The 18,273-nt window shown below is 42.0% G+C and overlaps 1 protein-coding gene across 1 annotated transcript; it reads left to right on the top strand.

Moving 5' to 3' along the window:
* Nucleotides 1-12,284: 12,284 nt before the first annotated feature.
* On the top strand, nt 12,285-14,958 carry CUNH3orf80 (chromosome unknown C3orf80 homolog). The gene has a single exon (XM_090272948.1). It carries the CDS (start codon nt 13,110-13,112, stop codon nt 13,839-13,841), a length of 732 nt encoding a protein of 243 aa, XP_090129074.1. The 5' UTR covers nt 12,285-13,109; the 3' UTR covers nt 13,842-14,958.
* Nucleotides 14,959-18,273: the final 3,315 nt, after the last annotated feature.

Here is an 18,273-nt window from a genome sequence, read left to right on the forward strand (position 1 = left end):
GAAAGGGTCGTTCGACCCCCAAAGGGGTCGCGACCCACAGGTTGAGAACCGCTGATATAAAAAGACAAAAAGAAAGTAAGAGAAGGCAAAAGGAAAAAGAAAACAATAAAGGAAGTTGAGACCTCAAACATGTATGCCCTTGGGTCACAATGGTTCCTACCCCAGGGCATCTCACTGCCCCTCCCCAGCCCGCATTCATCTCTTTTCACCCTTCCAATGATTTGCCAAAGGTTGTGGTTAGAATCCTAACCAACCTTGTCCAAGGGTCTTCAATCAGGATTGCAATAAAAGATGCTTGCCAAGAACCCCATTTGCTCTTCCTATGTCTGGAGTATCTCTACATTAGCCCAACTTTCCATTAACACTACTGACTTTAGACTTCTGGATGACAAAATGTAAAAAAAAAGTGAGTCTGTTATCAAGCATCTTAAATAGCTCTTTGTTATCATCACCAAGATCTGAAATTATGTGCTGTCCCATTTGTGCACTCATTAATCTCTGCGTTCCAAGGGGAGCTGCACAATTACGAAAACCTACTCAGCAGAGGTCTATAATAGCTGTCCAATTGCAGGATCTCCAGGTCACAGGCACACTTGCCCCAATGGAATGAAAATGCGTATTAGGGGGCAGCAAGGGCAGGCAACAGGGGGTTTGACCTAATCAAAGTGCAAGGCTTGTTTAGGATTTATCGATGTGTTGTTAAATGTGCTGCAGCTTTTCCTAGTATAAAGGCTATTTATTTATTGATTTTTCAGAAAAGCTTTCAATATTGTGGTTTGCTTGTCATGGAGTTTTGAGCTGTTGAAAGTTGACCTCAAAATAGATGTAATTAACTGCATTTAGTTTTCTCTGTTTAATTGATGTTGAATTGCAGAAAAAAACACATGAGGTGGGGGCATGATCTTCTAGGTAGTTGCATGTTGTTTTTGGTGTTCAGAGCCTTCTAGTTACTAAACAATAACTTTCCAAATGTTAGCTCTGCTCTGATTATTAACTTTATGATGATTACTTTGCCATTATGCCTAATCAACAGCTGTGCAGAAACTCATTTTAATATTTTTCCTGCTTGGAAATTAACAGATGAAGGATAATTACTACCCAAAAGCTCCTGAGTTCTGACTGGCTGCTTCCTGTCTAACACTGTCAAAAATTTTAAAAATGAATGCTCAAATAAATGTAAAACTTTTATTTTTCTTAATAAATAAAGCATGAACTCTCTGACTTTTTTTCCATCTACAGACTGAGAATGAGTTGCTAATTATTCTACCCTGAGACTAACCACTTACCAAATCAGGGTTATTTAATTAGCTAGATTAATTAAATTAAATTAAAGGTGCTCTTTACAGCATTCAACTTAAGCAGCCACGGAGTCATGAAGGATGGCAAAATTTCTTAATGATCTCTCCAGAACTGAAATACTGCACTTTTCCTTTCCACACAGAAGCATCAGAACATTCAAAGACGCCAGGGATAGAATGACTTGGAGAGACCATCTATAATTCCAGGGCTGCCTGTGGGCCAGGGGGTGCCTACGTGCATGTGCAGGCTTCTGAGGCGAGGAGTCCTAACATCCAGAGATTCCCAAGGGGACCATGGCTCCAAAGAAGTAAAGAGCCACAGACCAAACCCAGCACTCTCCTTTCACAGAAATGGAAACCAAGAGGGTCTCAGAGTTAGTGGTGGCAGAGGTGGGATTGAGGAGGTCCTCAGACTTCCCAGCACCTCCTAGCCTCTCAGAGGCTTATTTGGCATCACTGTTAGCACCCCCTCTGAAGGCTGCACTGCTGCATGGCTTGGCCCAGGCCATGAATCCTCCCTTTGTTGAGCGCAGTCATGCTGGATGCGCCACCCTCCTGTTCCTCACTGAGAAGCCATCTCAGTTTTCAGGTCAACTGTGCAGCAATGCAGAGCTGTGTTCAAGGAACCCTTATTTCACTTAAAGATGACCCCAAAGTGCAGGAGCAGTGGTGCTGGCAATTCAGACATGCCAACAAGGAGCTGTAAAGTGCTTCCTTTAAGTAAAAAGGTAAAAGTTCTCAATTTAATAAGGAAAGAAAAAAAATTGTACACTGAGGTTGCTGAGATAATCTCCTTTCTGTGACATTGTAAAGAAGAAAAAAGAAATCCATGCTAGTTTGCTAAGAGAGAAAGAGAGACCACATTCATATACTTTTTATTACAGTATATTGTTAAAATTGTTTCTATCTTTATTGTTAGTTATTGTTGTTAATCTCTTACTGTACCTAATTTACAAATTAAACTTTATCAGAGGTATGTATGTACAGGCAAAATCATAGTCTATATCAGGTTCAGTACCGTCTGTGGTTTCAGGCATCTAACCAGGGGTCTTGGAACACGTACCCCGCAGATAAGGGGGGGAGACTACAGCATTCCATTCTCTGATGTCCTTTTGAGCATTTAATATTTAAGTGTAAACTCCAAATAATATCTAAAATTATATATTGACTTACTGTAACTGCAAACCCGAGATGCAGTAAACATGCTCAGAAGAGCCTGCCAAAATGTTACTTCTAAGGGCCTATTAAGGAGCTTTAATATTTTATTTGGATTATGCAGATAAAGTTTATAAACAAGGTTGTTAAAAAATAATGGAGACGAGAAAGACATTCTATCTTTTTCTTTCTCTTTGGGTAGGGAAAATAAAATATGAGTCTAAGTCTCCACTCCACTGGGTGAGAACTGGGGCCGTTCCAAACCCTGTTCCTTCCAAATTGATACTGAGGCCCTCCAATCACGTGGCTTCTCAACAGCGACCAACATCTACTGAGGATTTATCACATATGGGCCAGTTTACATACAGCATCTCATTGAATTCTCACAATGATTCTGAAGAGAGGTATCATTATCCCAGTTCTGCAGAGCTAGTAAGTGGCAACACTTGGATTTGAACTCATATCTGCCTAATTCTAAAGCTCATGGACTTTTGATGGTAGGTCACATGCTGGAGCCTTGTTTAGCTGGGTTGGCCGGGGCACTACCAGTCAGGAAGCGACCCCTGAACCCAGGACTCTTACGGTTTCACTACTGGAAATCTAAAATCAAAGTTCTGTGACTTTCTAAATAAACTTCTGCTTGTAAAAAAAAAAAAAAAAATCAAAGTTCAAATGCTAGCTCTTACTTTTTCTGCAACCTTGAACAATTTACTCTTCTTGAGTCTCACTTTCTTCTACATTTTTAAAATGTATTTATTGACCACTTACTATTCATTAAGCATGGGTTATTTTAGTCAATTCTTAGATAACCTTACAAATTATATTTTACTATTACTCCCATATTACAGAGGAGAAAACAGGCCTGGAGCCCTTCAGTGACCTGCCCAAGGTTACAGACCTTGTGGTAGAGCCAGATTTAAACCCCAGTCTATCCGACTCCATGGCTTGAATTCCTAACTACCACAGCATAACTGCCCTTCCTGATACTTACCTGACCCACCTTGCTGTTATAACAAACAAGATAATATATGTGCAAGCATTTTGAAAATGTTAAGCATAAAACAAATGCTAGCTGTTATGATTCTGGTTATTATAGGAAAACTGTGATGAAAGAGGGATGTCAACTTGCTGGGAATAAATGTCCACATAAACAATGGAATCTAGAATTCTGTGGCTGGCACACTGTACTCCCTGGAACCAAACAAAATCAGGCAGCCAGAATGCTGTATTTTTAGATGGTTCCACTTAGCAGTATCCATTTTGTTCAGCTTTAAGAAAAAGTAAATCACTGTTAAATGTCTTTCCGAACTGCTTTAATTATAGATTAGGCTTGTCAATCTTAATAAAATTATGCCTCATGTTTGAGGTTTATATATGGAAAAGCACTCAAAAGTAATTACTTTTGTTTCCTAAGCATGTCATTTAAAAAACAATTTTTTTTATATTCACAGCTTGATCCCTTTAACTCTATTCTTAGATCCATTTTTAATCTGACTGTGTCTAAGACTCAACTGTGCCTCCATGATATGGAACAGCTTACATGTCACATTAGTGACATAGTCATTGACTTTACATTTCTGTTCAGACTAATAGACTTTAAGCAAAAACAGTGAGGGCCCAGCACTAAAAATATGCATTTACTTTCAAAGAATACACTTTTATTATAAAAGATGAATTTTTTAAAATTAAGAAATCTTCAAGATTTCTGATTCTAAGAAATGCTTTTAATTGATGGTGAACAGCCCTTCCAGATTTTCTTGTGGACTTCTAAAAAAAAAAAAAAAGGCACTTGCTTCTATTATGTAGGCAAAACCCAGTCTGTGAAAAATTTACCTATATTGGAGAACCCTAGTTTCCCAAAATATGAACTGGAATTTCAGTTAAGGGGAAAAAAAAAATGGCAATGGAAATTTTCTGTAACGGGGCATTTCCCAAACATTTGACCACAAAACCTTTTTCCAAATAACAATAACGTCCCACAGACTTCATGCTCTATAAGACTTTGGTAAAGGTTATTATAATTGATTCTGAAATAAAAATGACTGAGCCATGTGACCAAACCACTTCAACTTCCCAAGACAGTTCATGCTGAGAAATATAGCTACCCGACACTGTGATTTTTTTACCTTGAGATTAATTTCTAAAAATATTTGGTGACTCAGAGTAACATAATGATGGAAAAACTCACAACACGCTCTTAATTGATACTATTACAAATTTAGTATTATTTATGTATGTCACATCTTATTCCACGAAGTGCTATAACTTATGAATACAAATGACAAAATATGAATAGAAGATTAAACAAAAATAAATTAAATTAGAAAACCAAGCCCATATCAAAGAAGAAACAAAAATGGGGGTTATTGGAGGGACAGGCACACATATTATAATTAACTTTAAAATTAACTTTAAATTTAGTTCTGAGCTCCCCAGCTACCAAAACAAAGAGGGATTCATGGTCATTTACATAGTTATCATGATGAAAAATAAGAAAGTTTTAATGGTTCATAAGGCAAACAAGTTTTTTTTTTTTTAAACTGAATTCTAATAGAATTCATTCAAAAGGGAGAATTTCATAGGAAACATAATGCTTATGACCACTTTCCAAATGCAGTAACAAATTTATGTGGCTTATTTTTATAGCATTGCCAATGATAAAGCTCAGGGCCAAATATTAAATTCTGCAAAGTTAATGGGCTTCATTTGTCTTTGGCTGATTCAGGAAGACACGTTACAAATCTAATAATGTCATGATAACCCTAAGACAAATTAGCTTTGTACTTCACCATTTTCAGAATCAAACTAATAAGAAAAGATAATGCACTCTTGTTGGTTAAATAATAATAGCTAACACTTATCTAGAACTCACTCTATGCCAAGCAGTGTTCTCAGCTCTGTATATGTGTTCATTCATTTACTGCTTACAACAATTCTGTGAGGTAGGTATTATTATAGGTTTTATTTTATAGATGAAGACATACAGACCCAGATTGTTTCCATGTTCATAGGACAGTACTAACACTCTTTACTGTCGCTAGCGATGGAAGTCAACTTTCCCATGTGGATGGGTGGGAGAAATGAGACTAGTCTTAGGCAACAGAGAGGGGAACACTACTCCCTTCCATCTATAGAATTCAAGGAATCAGATAATTTGTTATCTTTGTATCCCTAGAGCTGGAGCAGGTGGTTCAGGGGCAATGTATCAGTCAAGGTCCAACCAGAAAACCCGTTCTGAGTATTTAAAACAAAGAGGATTAAGTTAAATACAAGAAATAGTACACAGGAAGAGCTAAGAACCCCCAGGAGTGGGGAAGGAGCCTGGAGACTAGCAAGTGGGAAGGGGGGAAGTGTTCTCATGGGAGCCTGGCGGCTGGGGTTACCCACAGCAGACCTCCAATCTCCCACTGCTGAGAACAGGGAGATGCACCCTCTAGGGATCAGCCCTCCCCGATACAGGGCAGAGCTGTTAAGGTTGAAGAATGGATCTGAAAGCTAAAAACGTACCCTGGCAGGGTGGTTCAGTTGGTTGGAGCATTGTCCTGTACACTGAAAGGTTGTGGGTTCAAGCCCCCGTGAGGGCATGTACCTGGGTTGTGGTTATGATCCCTGGTTGGAGCATGTATGAGAGGCAACCAATTAATATTTCTCCCTCTCTTTCTCTCTCCCTTCTTTGTCTCTCTAAAATTAATAAACATACCCTCAAGTGTGGATTTTAAAAATTAAAAAATAAAAGCAAAAACACTCAAGACTGGCTGACCTAGGTACTAACAGTATAAATGTAAAAATTCTGTCTTACAGCACCTAGACCGTCAGGGCCTCAGGAAGCAAGGCACGGGCTAAATAAAGGATTGTTCCCTAAATTCTTGGTTTCTATAACAAGGGGGAAGTCCTCTTTAGGCTTGAAAAAAAAATACATAGATAAAATGCCTCATTCTGAGGTAGCAAAGCCATGGAATTTTTACTCGAGAACAGTACGTGTTGAAAATACAAACAGGTTTATAAACTTAGATGAGTTAATTCCATAAAAATGCATACGGCACTTCTGTACACTTGCCAAGGCAGAGGTTCCTGCACGGTGTGGCCATGGCATCCCGGAGACCTGTAAGCTCTCCGTGGTGCGCTCCCTACTCTGAGCAGTGTCCCGGCTGAGCCCCTCACGTGTATGGTGAGGCCTGTCCCAAGGAACAATACATGGAGTGGGTCCTGTGACTCACGTGCAGCAGCATAAACCTCGCTGCAGGAGGTAAGTAGAGTGACCAACAGCGAAACACGACTACAGAAAGATGGCCCGCTGACAGGAACACTGGAGAACTTTACCTCATGAATTTCTAATAGAGCACAGGCAGGCGGGGAAGAGTTGCATTCAAACGACACAGCAATGGCTGGGGATGTAATGTGGGTAGCCCTTCAGGTGAGCTTCCCAAAGTAGTCAGAAGGGTGCCAGGACACAGAACAATGGAGAACCACTGCCCTACAGAAGCACAGAAACAAAGCCTACTGCCCTGAGCTGACTTCTAGAAACCCTAAGATTAAGACATACATAACTACCTGAAATATGAGAGCAAATGAGAATTGCCACCAGTGGGAGATGGTGTTAAGGGCATTCCGAGAAGAGAGAAAGGGATGGCTTCTCTCTGGGGAAGGTGGACTTGGGGATGCAGAATATAAGGTTTTGGAAAGAAGGTGACATTGGATCTGTGTCTTATTTGGTTTTGACCTATAAAGATGGGGAGGAAAGGCACAGTGTCTCTAAAGCAGGGGGGTTGGTAGCAGTATCAGGTAGTCCTTTATTGAAGCACAGGGTGCAGGAAAGAAAGGAGTGGAAAGTAAAGATGAAAAGGGAGATTAAGATTATACCCAAAAGGCCCTTTTAAAATTCATCTTTGGATAAATCTACATTGAAAATTGTTAAGGGAAATTTGGGGCCTTTGGGCTATATTCACAATGTTTTAAGGCAAGTGTCTTGGAAGACAGTTATTCCATGTCATTTAATGTTAAAAGTAGGATACTGGGTAAATGGACCACAGCCCTGCCCAGGGACTAATGGCTGGATTCGAGTCACGGCTGTCCTGTAACTATAAAGTCGTGCACAAGACGCTGAGCAAGAACAGGCAGCTCACACTCCATCCAGGTTCACAGAAACTATCCAGAAGAAGGTATTAGCAATCAGTTTTTCCTTGCAATGAAAGAGAGGAAAAGAGCACATTATTAGTTCCAAGAGTAAATAACAGAGCATAAAAATGTTTCACCTTAATGATTTCAAGCTATATGATTTTCCTGCCAATGTGAGCATTTGGCTGGTACAATCAGCCTAGTGACAAATACATTCTAACTTCAACAATCTGACCATTTAAAAAGCACGAGTGAGGAAAACAATTCACTCAACTGATATAACTGGAATCCTGATTTCAGATCCTGTTGGCCTCACTAAATATGCCTCATAATACATATTGTTTCGTTTTCATATCTGCAGAAAAAATGAGAAAGTTTGCCATAAGAAATTAACTGATAAATTGTTACAAACAACACAAATATAGGAGGTTACGTCACTGATAAATAATACTGTACATTCATTTTGTGTTTCAGAACCCACTATATCCTTATTTTCCCAAGCCTATACCATTAGTGATTGGTGAACATTAGATTAGATGGCTTAGTTCATGCATAAAGAATGGAATGTAACAAAGAAGGAAGATTTATTTTTTGTTTGCAGAAATGCATGCAAAAATAGTTAGCCTGTCACGTTATTACATAAACCATTATTAATGGGTTACTGAAAGTGGCCGTGGCCACAAAGTGACAGTAATGTAAGCTTTATTTCCTCAGAAAAATCTCATATTCGTGGTCTAGAACAGAGTCCAGCTTGACTTTCAGGCATTTTACTTATAATGAGCCTCTTAATGCATCAGAAGTTGTCAGAGGGAAGACAAGCTCCGCCCTTGGCGGGGTCCCTTGGGCGCAGCCCCCCTCAGAGAGCAAGTGAGGTGCGTGCTCACCCTTCATAGCTGGACTCGAATCCACAATCCTCAGCTGGACTCGTGTTTCAGCACTGCCACCAATTTGCTCCATGATTTGGGGGTTTTAACCACTTTTCAACTGGAGAAAGGAATAATAATAACTTCAATTCATCTCACAGGAACGTAGTAAGGAGAAAACAAAGCAACGAATGTATAAGTGCTGTGAAAGTCCAAATACAAATGTAAATATTATTTTCATAGGAGACTGAAAGTTCTCAACCTTTTGTTTCTAACTTCAAGCACGGGAGAAAGAGTTCAATTTCCTTTTGTGCCTAATATGAACAAAAGACACAAACCATCTCACTTGACTTTCCTCTAGTTCGAGCATTTGGCTTAAAGAAGCCTTTGGTCAGCAAGCTGCCAACGCACAACGTTAAAAGGAAATCCGAACCCCACTCCAAGTCAGGAGTGTGGAGGGGGAAAGAACAGGAAACCTTCTGAAACATTCCTAGTCTCCAAGGGGAAATTCAGCAGAACTGCAGCGGTAACTATAATGTACAATCTGCGACAGACCCCTGTAGAGAACCCGGTTTGGTTTAAAATTGAGCAACAGCAGGGGTGGCTTGACGCTACCCAAACCTAAGCTAGGAAAGAGTCTCAACTGTTGAGGCAGAAATTACATAGCTTTTGCCCCAAACATAAGAGATGACACGTGAAGGGTCTTCCCACCTCAGGGACTTGTCTCCATGAAGTGTCCTCTGCCTGGAACCTTCCCCTTCACCTTGTCCTTTCGTACACAGCACTTTCTTCGGGAGGTCTTTCCAGCTGACACCCCTATCTCGTCCCTGTCCAAATCATATTTAATGTTAAAACTCAGAGGACTCTGAACTTCTCCCATATAAGCATTGTTTGGAATTAGTGATTCATTAATATGACTGACTAGTGTCCGTTTTTCTCTCTCCCCACCTCCAATAAGCCCCCTGAGGACGGGGAACGTTTTGATTTCATAGTATCCCCAGAAGAGAGCAGAATGCTCATAGTGTGCCCTTGTTAAATATTTATCAGATGAGTGAGGAAAGAAACACAATCTGAAAAGAACTTTTAAAACTTTCAAATGATTTCAGATCACAACTCATTTCTAGGTGGGCACAGTTATGCAAATACATGCTATTTGCAATAAAACCCTTAATTTACTGTTGCTCAGGGAGGACATACTGCAAATGAAAGGAAACCATAAAATGAGGAGGTTAATAAATCCATTTTTACACCAAGTTACTAGTAGGGGAATATGCTGCACACCCCGAATAGGGGATTCTTACGGACTCAGGGGTTTGGTTACGAGGTCTCAACGGCCCATGTTTAGACATTCTGAAGAAAAGGCCAGAGCTACTGCTTCCCAGGTTTGAAGGCACGCGCTTACTTATAGTAGGGGGGTGGGGGGGAGACTTCAGAAAGAAATTCCCTCTGGACCAGGTACCATGTGACAGAACCAAAAGTTGCATGACAGGGCCACACAGTCTTTGCCAAGCAATCAGAGAGCTCCCAGAAGCCCAGGCTAAACAGCAGCCAGTTTTGTCACTTTCTGTTTATTTTCTTCTGTTCTAAAAAGTTGAGAAGTGTGGCTAATTGGGCCTTCATTCATATGAGTGTAAAGACGTGAGGAAGATAAAATTTTCAAAAAATATTATTCAAGCTCTGCAGCAAGATAAAGCAGTTAATGTTTCTAGTTTTTACTGAGCTATACTCCAAGACATCATGTTTTTTTGATAAAAGTCAGTCCCCGTGTCCCTTCCATCTGTTTTTTCTCTTGCACATACGTATTTAAGTGCTATTTGGTGCCAATTAAAAAAAAAAGTTACATTGTGATCTTCCTTATCTTTCAATTATTCTATGCAACATATCATTAAAATTCCATCTTCCTCATTAAATAGCTTAAATTTATGACTTTCTGGGAGCTAAGTGTACCCCATTTGTGTGTTAAATATAAAGAATAAGAATGCTGAGTAATGAAGACCATGTCTTTTCTGGAGCTTTTCAAGCTATCAGGTTTCTTTTCCTTCCTTCAACAGATTGTACACAATAAGTTCCATTGCAAATAAAAATGAATTAAGTGGGACTGAGCAATCAGAGAAGAAATAAAGAGGCGCCAGTTTCTGCATCAGGCCTTTAACGGATGATGCTTTGGGGCTATCAATTTGGAAAGAAAAAAATCAAATAAAAATCCATTCCATACTTATTTTTAAGACTGCATCCTTTTTCCCTGTTTTCATATAACTCTGCCAAAGTTTTATTTTATATAAGATCTAAGTTATTCTATGTTCTAACATTCTACAAATTCTAATCCTTAAAGGCAGACAGAAATCAAACAATTTAAATGCTGTTTAGTAATTTGAAAATAACAGTAAGTAGGGCACTTTTCCCTATGTATCATCAAGCCCACAACTCCCCCTTTATTTTGCCATTGTACTACTAGCAGAGATCTTAAAGGATCACGTAATAAAAGCCCAAGAGGTCTTCATATTTTTTTCAACTTTCTACTTAAAGCCCGTCTCAGGCTATGAACCGTCTTCATCCTTGAGGTTGTTTGAAACTCATTAATTTTATTTCCCCTTTGGGAAAGTAAGGACAAGTCAGGATCAGACAGAAAAGTGCTGTTTGTTTCTCTCTGTGGAATCTCTCCTTGACTCCATTTAGTAGCAGCCGGAAGTGCAAACCTGCGTTTATTCCACTTTGGGGACAGATAAGTCACCTTTCCCTATAACGATAAGCATCTAGCAGAATTCCTTAAATAGAAAATGTTCACTGTAAATTTGGCAAAAGAATGAGTGAATGAAAAAATAACACAATTTTCGCTGTTTTAAAATGAATCACTTGCATCCTGTAACCTTACTACAATTAGAAACCCCTTGTTAATCAGGCATTGCACAATAATTTTCAAGCCTCCCTACAGAGAAATAGGCCATGGCACAGAAATGTTGTGGCTTTGGGGAGTTTGAAAAGAAGCACCTGTGCAAGTACAATATCTTGTCTGAGACACTTAGGAGCTTCCCCATGAAGAAGACAGATTGTTCTGGGATGTGAAGCAAAGTAAGGTTCCCAGCAGCAGAGATATTTTAAATGTTTTCATCTAGGCGAGGCAATGGCCTGTCTAAATCAAACCACCACCCCTAACCTTGGACCTTAAGACTATTAGAGAGATACAGTGTGACTAACTCTAAGAGAAATCTTTACTTTTATCTGACCTACAGTTGAATCTTGTACCTATATTTTTCCTTTGCTTTTTTACTTTTTTCTCTCAGTGACTGGAATTCCAGATTGGTTTCTTTATAGGGGTCCTAGTGTTTAAGGGGAACAGGGGAATGAATAGATTCTAACCCTAAAAAGATTCTCAGTCCGCTTTAGTAACAGTGTAAGTAAGCTCCTGGCTTCTCTATGGTGTGGCTCTAAGGGGCCACTTAAGGCCACCACCCAGCAGATGCGCCTGTGGGTCAGGGTGGGGGTAACTATCATTCCTCCCTTGGGCACTAAGGGGCTTCCCCAGAGAGTGGAGACTTCAAGGAAAGGTACTCAGCCCCACGTGCTCAGTGGGAGGACAGACTCCCTTTAAAGGCAAACTTTGCAAATAAGAATAACCTTGAAAAAGACCCCTCAGACGCAGACCAATGGTCAGGAACGTTGCCAACCATTTACAACTCCCCTTTGACATTTCACAGATTTGTTCTTTACACGGGAAAAGAGGCCTCCTTCTACCCCTAGCCCAAATCCCTGCTCTGTGCTTCGGGGATGGGTGGGGTGGGGCGGAGTTGTCGGGTGAGCCACTGGGGAAATACGCGTCCACTCTCCTCTCCTTGGTCAACTCGGGTCACCTTGGCAGAGGGCTACCCTACAGCTCTGAGGATACTTCTGCGGTGCCTGTGACCCGAGCCTCTCCGGGGAATTCTCTTATCAGTTCAGGACGTCTCCTGGGGGTGCCGACTTCCCAGCCCCTTGGACTTGACTGAAAGCAGAACCATACAGAGGTACCCTCCCCACCGCGCTCCCCCCAAGCCCTGGGAAGGCTGTGGGGCTGCGCTAGTCATTAATGGCCATCATCCATTTTTAATAAGAAAGATAACAAAAAGGATGGGTAAGCGAATCCCAGTCTCAAGTCGATTTAAATAACATTCTTGGGGAAATCCAATCACTTAAAACTGAGACACCTACGCGAACAAGAGCCCCCGCCCGTCTGGAGGGGAACAGCACGACGGCTGAATTAATCAAGATCTGGGTGCTCCGGGGCTCGGCACGGAGCCTTAACCGTTCCAGGCTCGGAGGGTGACAAGGGAGGGTTGGAAGAGCGCAGCCGGCCGGGGCCACCATGCCGGCGACAGCCCCGCGCAGGCGGCCTCTGCCATTTTGGGCGGCTCCAGACGGCCAGCGCCTGGCCGGGGCGGCCGGGCGCTCAGGGTTAAGATCAGAAGCCCTGGAAGCTGCTCCGGCTGCGAGGAGCTGCCGCCTCCCGCAGCCTCCGCGCGCCTCCGGCTCCTCCTTCCGCTCAAGCGTGGCCAAGTGAGGACGGCTCCGGCCGCAGGTAGCGGAGGCGCGGGAGGCGGCGCGCGGGACCAGAGTGGAGAGCCCAGGGAGGGGCCGACGGCTACGCTGACAGACGGATCCCCCGATCCCCCGCCCCCGACTTTAGCGACTATCTGCGCCGGCCATGTGGGGAGCTGGGGTCACGGCCGAGGGCCTGTCGGTGGCGTCGGCCCCGCCACCACTGCTGCCCCTGTTGCTGCTGCTGGCGCTGGCGCTAGTGGCGCCCTCGCGGGGCGGCGGGGGCTGCGCGGAGTTGGCCTGCGGCGAGCGGGAGCGCTGCTGCGACGCGGCCAACGCCACCGCGGTGCGCTGCTGCAAGCTGCCGCTGCATGCCTTCCTCGACAACGTGGGCTGGTTCGTGCGCAAGCTCTCCGGGCTGCTCATCCTGCTCGTCCTCTTCGCCATCGGCTACTTCCTGCAGCGCATCATCTGCCCCAGCCCCCGCAGGTACCCGCGCGGGGAAGCGCGGCAGGGGCCGCCTGGGGACGCCGGGACGCCGGGAGCCGCGGGGCCGCCCGACGATGACGACGACTCGCCCGCGCTGCTGCGGGACGAGGCGGCCGCTGGCTCTCAGGACTCGCTGCTGGACAGTGGCAGTGATGGCCGGGGCCGGCGAGGCGGCGGGTTCTCGGTCCCCTCCTGCGCCTCGGAGCACGAGCTGCGGTTAGTCTCGCCGGCCTTCCTGCAGCTGCCCAGCTACGAGGAGGTCAAGTACCTGCCAACCTACGAGGAGTCCATGCGGCTGCAGCAGCCCAGCCCCGGGGAGGTCCTGCTGCCCGTGTCCGTGCTGGGCCTCCCTCGAGGCGGCGGCACCGGGGAGCCCGACGGCGGCGAGGGCCGCTTCCCGCTCATCTGAGCGCCGGGACCGCTCGTGGACCACGCGGACAGAACTGGGCTGGGGGCTGCGGGGGGGACGCAACGTCTGGGATGGCCATGGCCGCCAACAGCTGCCTGAGACCTTGCCTGCCACCTCAGCCTGGTCGCCCAATCGCCCGGCGACTAAGTTGGGGTCACGCTCTCCCCCGCGATCTTAAGTTTCCCCACGTTTCATTCGGTTCGAGGAAACGTTAGGCACGCGCGGCGGGGCGACAGCAGCGAACGAGCCCAGAGCGCAACTTTGAAGGACGGTCATCGTCCTCAGATTGTGTTCACTCGTAAGTGCCTGCTTCCTGAATCAAAGAGCACGCGTGAGCCCTTTCGTGCGTCGCGAGAAGGACAACATTCATTAGCGATGTGGGGAAGGGGAGCAGTTCCACCCCGCTCCCTCTCTCCAGGTCTCGGTCGCCTGGATGGGAGGGGGCGGGGAGCCGCGACTGGATGCTTACGCGCTTGGGTCTGGGAAAGCAGCACGTAGGTTTGACCACATGCCTCCCTTGAGAAGAACCCCCCAAACCCTTCCATGTCTTCCTGGCCACGCAAATTTACAGCTGATGGCTCACAATTTGGTGGGGGATACCGGTCATATCCTGTTAGTTGCTGTACCTATTCAAGAAACAGGAATTACGTATATCCAAGACCATATTCGTAATAAGGTACAGTCGGACTTTTGATTTTTCAATAACCGAGGACATATTTATATTTCTTTTATTTTTATATTTTTTACCATGTATTGAACGTATCAAGAGGGTATTTTGGCAATTAATGACAAGATAGTTGTCTTATCACCCTTTGTATGCCTTAACGGCCTGGAAATTGCCCACACTGTCATTATTGTTTAATAAAATGTTGGACATTATTTCATTTGCAATGGGGGAGGGGGAAGAGGCGAGATCCGAAGAGAATACGTGACAAAAACACGAAGGATATCTTATTTTCACTATTTGAGAAGAATAAATTTTATTTTTAGTACTGTGACATAATATATAACTTTTTATAACTCTACATTATGTAGTCTACATCTTAACTGTATCATTTACCACATAGTTATATGTAAAAATGATCACTACGTATATGCCATGCCATGAAGCATGATGCCATGCCATGAAGCATGATGCCATGCACTTTTCCTCCATTTTTCATTTGGAGTACATTCCACATACAAAACATAAGAACTTGAGGCTTGTAACCTTTATTTAAAGCCACAATTGTGCAGTAATGTACTACAGAAGGATTCAGTCAACCTGTCCTAAGGAAAAAATGTGTCATTGTTATCAGTTCTGCCATTCTATGAAATGTCCTTTAAGAAAATGGTAATATAAACATATTGAAATGCATTATGTTAATGTACATATGCATATTGTCTATATACAGTATATAACTGGTATACTATATAATAATTACAGTTTATGATTATCATGAGAGGAAAAGAAGGAAAACAAAAGAGGTTTCTCTGCTTGAGGAAGGATGTTAACATTAAGAAAGATGACATATTGTACATGGACCTCACACATGTATCTGGAAATGTTGTTCTTAGGATTGAAAAAGTCTGACAATCCTGAGAAATCTTAAAATATCTGACTTGTTTTAGAAGAAAATGATTTGATTGCTTTAAATTTGTTAAAGCTTGTTATAAAAGTCTGATAGCTCTAACAAATCTTAAAATGCCTCAATTGTAATAAAAAAGGATGGTTTACTCTAAACTTCTAAAAGCTAATGACCCTGTCCTTAATATCAATTGAAGTGTATTAAAACAGAAAACCATTAAAATCTTTCTGTGCAAATTGTACCAAATGTGTGACTATATGGTATTGTATTAAAATATGAAATGTGTTTGTCATTTAAAAGTAATTTTAAGCTGTGAATTGATTAAAGTATCAGAACTTGAGATTATATCAGTTGAGAATGATACATGATTTAATGAAATATTATATTAAATAATCGCATATATTTATTTCTCAAACACTGTAAATTTTGGTTACATGTGCCTCAATATTACCCACCATTCAAATTGGAAAGTTGTCACATTCTTTTAAATGATTTATCCTTTGAGAGTACACTATATTTTAGACACTTTAAAACTCACCCATAGCTGAAACATCAACATAAGTATTCAAGTACCAGTATATAAAGTGTATCCAATATGTTGTTGCTACTAACATCTTGAACTTTACAACAAAATCTTGTAAAAATTCACTTGTAATATGGATCAAATATGTTTCCCTATATGAACTGACACACTTCTTTCCCTAAAAAAATTCAGAATGTCTATAATATGACACATGAGTTTTAAAATTACAAGTTTTACATTTTGCCACCTATATATGACACAAATTCTATTCACAACTCTCAGTTGAATAAAAATGAATATGATTCTATTTTGGTTTTTGCTTGCAGTTCATTGATTTACCAGGCACAATTTGTTCAGGCATAATTTTGTAGGAAGAGAATCTCAAAAACTATTTTTAGTAGTATATTACTGACATGTCTCATATAATAGACACGTATAACATGATGTTAATACATACAGAATGTATGTGTTCTCAGTACCAGAATACCTGGATAGAAACATTTTTAAAGCCCTCAGGGCCATATTTCGTTCAGTTTTACAAATTTCACCTGGAAGTTACTTCTTACATAGAACTAGTAGAAAACAGAAATGCAAAAAATAGTTATTCTCATACATACACACACATTATACTGTGGAGGATAGATAGATAACCTATGACTAATCATTTTTGCAAAGCTGCCTCTACATATGTACAGATCTTAACCAAACCCACCTGAGAATAGCAGGTTCTTCAGTACTAACTAAGCCTTTGCTCTTGGTTTTCAATTACCAAAGTAATTCACAGACTAAAACATTTCAAGCACATTTTATTTTCACTGACTTCTCATGAGAAGGGAAATAATGGTCCTGGATGTGGTAAGAATCCATCTGGAATGTGAGAAAACGTGACTGATATTACATATCAATTATATATGATTTTATATATATATATACATATACCAGTTGCTTAAAGGCAATTTGTTATTGGCATTCAATATCATAACCAAGGGGAAAATGTCTTCTTGAGATAGGATGATAGCTTTAAGAAGCCATTAATTGCTGCTGCTTCAAACATTGAAAATAGCATTCATTGGCAATTATGCCTAAGGGTATGAGATGTACTATACTATGTAAGGAAAACAAGATTCAATTGTAAAGACCAAAGGGAATATTAAGGAAATGGCCTCAACAGTTTAAAAAGCAATATGCTAAGTACCTTAATGTTGTCCTAAATGTATACAGTTTCTCTCAAGTGGAATTAATAAAGGAAACAATTCAGAGCTGAAACTGATATAAACGTGAGTATGGTATTCAGATTTATACAATATTCTTCAATGGCTTCTGTAAAAATCTCATGAATCATAATTTATTTGGATTTCCAGACTGAGAGAAACAGCAATGAGTTGTTTTATGTTGAGCAACCCAGAACTAACCATCTCTCCAAAAGTGTAAGTTGCAGACAACCAATCAATAATAGTGTATTTGGCAAGTTTATATCTGACCTCGGCCCTGGCTGGTTTGGCTCAGTGGATTGAGCGTCGGCCTGCGAGCTAAGTGTCGCTGGTTCGATCTTCCAGTCAGGGCACATCAGAGAAGGAAAACTCTGACTCCAAAAAACCTCCGCTGCCTTGCGGCATACCTCTTCAGGGGAAAGGCTAAGGGAGTAAACCCCGACAGAAAATCCGGAGCCGGAGTCCCTAAGGCGGTTCGACGTTGTAGTCAACACCGGCAACTCCTGCGGCGCACCTGAAGCCAAGCTGTATTGACTCCGTCTTTCCCTTGGACCCTTCAGCTGCGAAGAGAGGGGGGGTCTGCTGCATGGGCAACAGCAGACCCTCCATATCACCCTGCCCAGGCTCTGTAGCTTCAGCTTCACTGGAGAGGACACTCCAGCGTCATCGCAAGATGTCGATTCAACACGGGAGGAGACAGATACCGTGTCACTCCCGAGTTGGACTGCACAGCCATTCTCGGCGGTGCAGATAGACTCTTAAGAAGCTACACCATCGTCTCTCGAGACGGACGGCTGCCAACAACGAGATATCTGACCTCACTAGTTCACAATTTACTTTTTCATTCTCCTTTCATCCATCAGCAAAAGGCTAATAACTAGTAGGCCAAGGGAAGGTATTTTATCAACCAAAAAATGGATCGGCTATCAGCTAATAAAAAAAAAAAAAAAAAAAAAAAGGACACCCTTTCTTTCATAGGACTGGAAAGGATGTCTTAATCCTTATTTTTTATTTTGCTCATAAAATAATCAAATCTCAAATAAAACCAATACCTTGAGTATACTTTACATAGCTATAGAACCAAATTTTTTATTTCATTTACTTATAGAATTCACTTTTAATTTCATGGC

The sequence above is a fragment of the Furipterus horrens genome, unplaced genomic scaffold, assembly GCF_987537825.1.
Source record: "Furipterus horrens unplaced genomic scaffold, mFurHor1.1.pri manual_scaffold_1, whole genome shotgun sequence".
NCBI lineage: Eukaryota > Metazoa > Chordata > Mammalia > Chiroptera > Furipteridae > Furipterus > Furipterus horrens.

Bases quoted from the DNA above. Each gene is read 5' to 3' on its own strand.
- CUNH3orf80 (XM_090272948.1), top strand. From the start codon at position 13,110: ATGTGGGGAGCTGGGGTCACGGCCGAGGGCCTGTCGGTGGCGTCGGCC.